At 45.1% G+C, this 6,374-nt stretch overlaps 1 protein-coding gene across 1 annotated transcript; it reads left to right on the plus strand.

Annotated features, from left to right (window-relative positions):
• The first annotated feature begins 2,367 nt into the window (after window positions 1–2,367).
• On the plus strand, window positions 2,368–5,564 carry LOC146173239 (uncharacterized). Its single transcript, XM_084583531.1, has 3 exons — window positions 2,368–2,596; window positions 2,922–3,085; window positions 4,581–5,564. The coding sequence occupies exons 1-3, from the start codon at window positions 2,496–2,498 to the stop codon at window positions 5,000–5,002; spliced, it is 687 nt and encodes a 228-aa protein (XP_084439657.1). The 5' UTR covers window positions 2,368–2,495; the 3' UTR covers window positions 5,003–5,564.
• Window positions 5,565–6,374: the final 810 nt, after the last annotated feature.

A 6,374-nucleotide genomic window follows, 5' to 3' on the forward strand; every position in this document is an offset into this window, starting at 1 on the left:
GCCGCCGAGGTCGTCACCTGGGGATTTTTAGCGTGCGCTGACATTGCACAGCACACGGACGCCACTTTGTTTCGCCTCCATCGAAACGCAGCCGCCGCGGTCGGGATCGAACCCGGGAACTCCGACACACCTTATCCAGTTCTCAAGGCGTCGTTTGGTTGCCTCCACAGCCACAGCCCTCTCATCCCGCTGTGTCACATCACTGTCCACCGCAGCGTCTCCTTGCGGCTGTCCAGATGTGAACCCCAGCACCTGCGGCAAAGTTGACCCGCTAGGCTGACATGGCACGAGCACTTGGCAAGTCAACACAATATGTTCGATCGTCTCTGTCTCCCGCCCGCACACCGCACACAAGACATCCGCGCTGTCCTTGCCCTCGATCCGCACGTGCCATTTCTTCGTGCGCAGCACCCCCGCACGGGCCTCAAAAGCAGGGAGCTCCGCAAGGAGTTGTCATAGAACCGCTCCTGAGTGATGTCCCTCTTGTGCGTGGAGTACATACCAAGAGCCGGCTTGGCCGCTGCACCAGTTCGCCCCCGCTTGGTCTCCGCCGCTGCCACGTGTTCACGCACCTTCGAAGTAGTCCAGCAGGTGTCTTTAGTGTTTGTCGCGGTTGGCAGTGGTACCTCATACTTTGCACTCAGTGCACGTACCCTCCTCTTCCAGCGTGTGCATACTCCACGGTACAAAAGGCAACGTTGTACTCGATGAACCAAGCGGTCCGCCCCCAGAGTCCACGAATGCATTTCAAAACTAATCTTGGCCACTGCATACTGGGCCTCGAAGGAAGACCACCCAACATCACCCTGCACTGCCTCGTTGGGGGATGAACGATGGGCTCCCAGTGCCTGTCTTCCCACCTCTCTCTGTCTTCGCTCCATAAATGCCCTCGTCGAGGACGTGGTACACAACACTGCATTTGCATATGTCAGACCTGGCAACATCACCGCCTTCCACATGGTGCGCAGGACCTCCATTCTAATGAACGACCACAACGCCTTGACTCTGAAGACATTCTGGCTGCGCACCGCCTTCGCACGGAGGCTGCTCTCGTAGTCTACCAGGTAGGCACGCTGCGTCATGAGGTCTATCCTAAGGCACCTGTAGGTTGAAGCCCACGGGACTTCGCGCCATTGTAGCAGTAGTCTTGGTTCCACAGCCGTCCTGACATGAGACCAGCACAGTACTGCACTCTTCCTCGTGCTGAACTGTAGACCCAACTGCTCCGCATGCGCTGAGCAGATATCTAACAACTTTTGCAGTCCTGCCTCTGAGCCCGCCATGAGCACAATGTCGTCTGCGTACAGCAGGCCCGGTAGGACCTGTTGCACTACCCGGCCACTATCCATGTATGACAAGTCAAAACTGGTCAAAACCCTCGCCACACCTTTCCAATTCACCCTCAAGATCGCTCAGCAGCAGCATGAACAACAGCGGGGCGAGAGGGCAAGACCGACTGAAATACAGACCTGCACAAAAAACAGGGTCCTATGGGACCTCGTGCGCCAACTTTCGTTACCTTTCTCGTCGTTGAGGGCGCTCGGTTGACCTGTTCGTCTGTCATTTTCATCATCATCAAATCACAAATTAATATAAACAAACTGTACCCAAATTAAAAAAAAAAAAGATCTTTGCCCAAGTTATACTTCTAAAATTTTGCCTTTTTGTATTTTAGCGGACAGTGTTTATTTTTATAATGTTTTTCTGTCGCCAGAAGACATACCGCGATTCCGCTTTGTGCGACGGCACTGCAGTTACTCGCTGCACATGCGCAGAACAGGTGCTTGTGCATTACAGCGTGGACAGATAAATAAACTATAACGACGAAGAAAAATGACAGAACTAATAGACCCTTCTTATTAACAGGTTTACAGTATCGCCAGGTTACCCGTAGTGTTCGTTCCCTAGCGGCGAAGGCTATGAACTAGAAGGTGCGCGCTGGAGCAGTGCTATCTGTGCAGGTCTGTATTTCAGTCGGTCTTGCGAGAGGGCATCCCTGATGATGATGATAATGATCGCAATGCAGGATTTGTCGATATATTAGTTGCAACGTAACAGGTGATGACCAGTGTGGGGTCCACACAAGGATGCACGGACATTCACATACACGTTCTAAAAAATAGCAACTTTAATCAGTTCGAATCAGGCGCCTTTTAGTCGGTGGCGTCCTCTGCCAAAGTAATGATAAGCGTGCCATTTTTTTTTAAACGACACCAGGAACAAAAATGTAAAAATATTCAGTAATTTTAATGGTTGTTACATTCGTGTAGTTGTTGTAGACTAGAAAAATGGCCCTAAAGCTAAAGCGTTCAAGTAAAAGGGATTCACGTCACTTCCTTTTGGGAAGTTGAGCGGGAAAAGCGGAGAAGTCAGTGACAGTCAGTGGATCTACGTGTGCGGTCTGTGCATCGAAATGTGTGAAACTAGTGCCGCTTGTGCTGCGTGTGCTCCCCGTGATTCGGTTCCTGCGTTATTTTCGGTCCGCTGCTCTTGATATGCATTGGCGCCTTTTTGTCTGTGTTGAAGTGATGAACCTTGTCGAGGCTGAAGACGTGCTTCACGGCGAATTAGGAAGATACGTCAAGTTTGTAGGATGGTAAGACAATGATTAGCTTCAGGCTCGATACCCTCCGAGCTTTTTCTTTGATATTTTCATCCTTGGCATGCAGTATTAATTTAATGGTTGGATAGTCGTGCATGACATCGCGCGTCTGGGTCAGGAGCAGGGTGTACATGGATGTAGCAGAGTTATGTTTCCTTCTTTCGCGCCGCTGCGTGCAGGACCGCCTGGGTGAACGTTGTTCAAAGATGATACCATTATTGTCGCATAGTACGCTACTTATTTCCTATTAGAAAACGTATATGCGTGAATCATCAGGGAGAAGTTCACTAGAATGACTCATTACCTGAACATCTTGCAGTGTGGTGGGATTTGACGAAGACCAATACATTGCCACTGTTCAAGATGGCAGACAGAACAAGGTGCCAGTTCGGTTGCTGCCGACTGAGAAGTGCCTGGAAATTCAAAGGTTTCAGGTGTGCATGTTCACTGGCATCATAGCACGGAGATATGACAAGGGAGATGGTAAGCTGCACCCTGTTGCAAGGCAATACTGATAACTTTTCTTCCTGAACTCTACTATTGTGCCTGGTCGATGCGTATAGTTTCTTGTATTGTGGATTTTTGTTCATTTCCCTGTGCACAAAGGTTCAATTATTTCTTTTTTATTTGTCCGAAGGGTTCTTCAATAATTGGAATATATGATACTGTTTTTTGTGCCATAACGATTGTCATATTAGGTGCATAAATGTGTATTTGTTAGGTGCTCACAAAGTGCTTGCCTGGGACTAGTAAATTTTATTGTGAAAGCAATACTACGACAGCCAAAGTGAGACCTCTGGTGGCTGCAGCTACGCCTTGTAGAGGCGTAGAGGCATAGCTACGGTCTCCTCATAAAAAATCAGCCTGCCATGACATTTGATTTCTTGTTACCCCTATGCCACAGGCAGAAGCTGCCAACTCGGGTCGCTCCTTTCATATAGGAGGGTGATATCAGAATTAGCCTGGCAGAACCGTTTGCATTCTCGTTACTCCTACGACCCGCAGGCACGTCCATACGGCTTGCTTGAAGCGGGACTTTATATGTGGGCTGGTAGCTTACGCTCTCGCGTCATACCCTTAGAGGATGAGCTTAAGTGTCCCCAATAATGTAGCACCTTACACTGATAAGCCGTGATAAGGAAATAATCTTGTAGGTAAAAGAAGCTTCCGCCATTGCTTTCGCAATTCAACTAGGGCTCACCAGAGCTGAACCACAACAAATTTTTTATTACTTTGACAGTTGTTAAAGAAGTTTTGATTTAAACTACACTCCCTTTTGTTCATTGCCGCATCTTAAGTTCGTATAATGTTCTGGTTTCCCATCTGGATTTTAAAATTTAGGCCAGATACAGTGACACTTGCAAACATATCATGAGATAGCTATGCATTTGCAGTGGGCATCACTGCACCAGTTTCTGCGATAAATCTGCGGTATAGACAGGTCCTTTAATGTGATGTTGGCAATTACTAAACTGTGGTGAATGTGCTCTGCACAGACAGCATAGACATTTTGCTTTTATTCAAACTCACTTAGCGTTTGTATTGCTTTTCATCCTAGTTAGTTCTGTTTGTGCATCAAGGCCCCAGTTTTCTTATATCAAGTATTGTTTAACAGCGAAGTCTTAGGAAAGCTCTACAGGTTATTTTTTTCTGGCATTGGAATGTTCTGAAAGAGGTGCTAACTGCAGTTGTCTTCTGTTTTGGGAACAAAGGGAGGATTCCGCTGAACACGTGGAACACACAGCTATGTTTGTGTTGTAAGCCTTATTTTGCATGTAATCTGCAGCATGTATACCTGTTTCTATTTTCTATTTGTTGTATACTATTGCTTTTGTTTGGGGATTGTGTGCTTTGTAATGGTTTTGTAACAACACACATGCTTCTCGCTCACTTGGTGTAACGTCTTAGCAAGTTCGTTCCATGATAATAAACATAATAAATGAATAAAAGAACCTGCCACTTATCACTGTTCTTGCAGAGCGCTGCCTACAGATGCTGAGTTTCATGCAAGTTCACTATGGACTGAGCTTGAATGAGTTTGAAGATGTTCAGCGCCTAAGGAGGAACGTCTTGCATGAGTGCAGTGCCGTGAATGCCAAGGTTGCAAATGAAGTGCTAGTGGATCTCTGTGACAAGTTTGAATTTGTGGTGGACGACTGGAATGAATGCCTTGATGTGATTGTCAACCACTCCGAGAGCTGTGAACAGTGTAACACAAATAAGGACTCTATACCCTTGGAGGAATTTGTCTCGGGGAGCTGTGATGACCCCCGTGTAAAGTGTCTTGCACCTCTACCAGTCGTCTATGAGGACATCGTGAAGCAAGTGTTTAAGGAACTGGGTGAGGAGCGATATACATCTTGTACGGTCAGGAGGCTTCTCGATGGCCTTTTGTCATAACTGAGCAGCCTTTGTTTGTTGGACTCATTATCCTGGTGGACATTGTAAAGGTGCACCTGATACTGTCACATATAACTGCCGTGTTGTTTACATGGTAAATTTGTCAGTTTAGGTCTATTTAGGTTACATTATTTTGATAGCCTGCCATTTGAAATTAAGTTCTCACATTTTTTGAGACAGCGGAGATAATATGTTGCATGTTCGAACCAAAGAAGTACGTCAAAAAGCAATTAAACTAAGTTTAAGCATCAGATACTGTTTACTCAATAATTATGGTTCAGGCTATCATTTAGGCTTTACACTTATATGCCGTTTACATATATATGGAGCGGTTTTATATTATCATTATATTAGCAAATGGTGACCAGTTTCACTGAAAGTATGTTTTGTTTGATTTTACACTATGTACATATTTGTGTGTTAGAATGATTGTTCTTAAAATAGATGAGACACAAGTTATTTGTGCTAATTAATGTGTTACAAATTCATGGTGTAAACTGTTTCCTTTTGTAGATACAATAAATGGTGTGTTTGATTGGTCACATATATGATGAATGAATGAATAAATTGAATGATTTTTTTTAAGGTGGGTCTGAAGCCCATGTGTGTGGGTGAGTGTAATATAGGGTAGAAAAAAAGCGGTCATTTGTTGGTGCATTGCACAGTACAGTTAGTTGTTGCACTTACTACACACACTGATACATGATAGGTAATGATTGATTGTATGTGTACCGTACTGTAGCTAAGCTGTTGTTCTATTGGCATAATTTTGTAAACTCGCCGAGAAGAGATTGAGCCTTCTTGTAGCAGTGGTATCATTACATGCCTAGACTTAAACACAAGTAGACATTGCCTATTAGGTGAAAGTCTATAATTTAAATATAAAGCGTTGTTTCGTCAGAATACCCGGCCTCTGCAGAAAATGGAAATTATCACAGAAAGATGTCGTGTGCTTTCAAAATTTGGTAAGGGAATGAAAAAAGGCTGAGCTGTTTTATGGAAATCATGGAGCTTCCGAAACGTTGTGAAAATTATCGAGTTGCGTATTTTCTAAGCCACTGAGAACAGCTTTCCACTGGAAATTTACCACCTTCCGCGTATCGAACGCGACGCAAAAATTGTTTCGCGCGCGTGCATCGTCATCGGCCATGTCATCATCTGTGGAAACATTCCTGCTATTGTTCCTATACTAGATACGTCCGTTTCTTTCTCGCACTTATTTAATTGCAACAGCCTGTTAGGCTCTACAAGGAAGGTAGCTAGAATAGGTTTATTTCCTTTCTTTTATATTTTTCACTTGGTTTCGGTTTGTTTAGCGGTGCGATGGTTGGAAGGGAGCAAAGGAAAGACGTACGCAAAATCACAGGTTTTA

The sequence above is a fragment of the Amblyomma maculatum genome, chromosome 11 (genome assembly GCF_055883805.1).
Source record: "Amblyomma maculatum isolate TAMU_Amacu chromosome 11, ASM5588380v1, whole genome shotgun sequence".
Classification (NCBI taxonomy): Eukaryota; Metazoa; Arthropoda; class Arachnida; order Ixodida; family Ixodidae; genus Amblyomma; species Amblyomma maculatum.

What these genes read in the sequence shown, in the direction of transcription:
- LOC146173239 (XM_084583531.1), top strand. Translation starts at nt 2,496, where the DNA reads ATGCATTGGCGCCTTTTTGTCTGTGTTGAAGTGATGAACCTTGTCGAG. An exon ending in TACGTCAAGTTTGTAGGATG is followed by an intron (nt 2,597 to 2,921) that starts GTAAGACAATGA and finishes AACATCTTGCAG; the next exon opens with TGTGGTGGGATTTGACGAAG. An exon ending in GAGATATGACAAGGGAGATG is followed by an intron (nt 3,086 to 4,580) that starts GTAAGCTGCACC and finishes CTGTTCTTGCAG; the next exon opens with AGCGCTGCCTACAGATGCTG.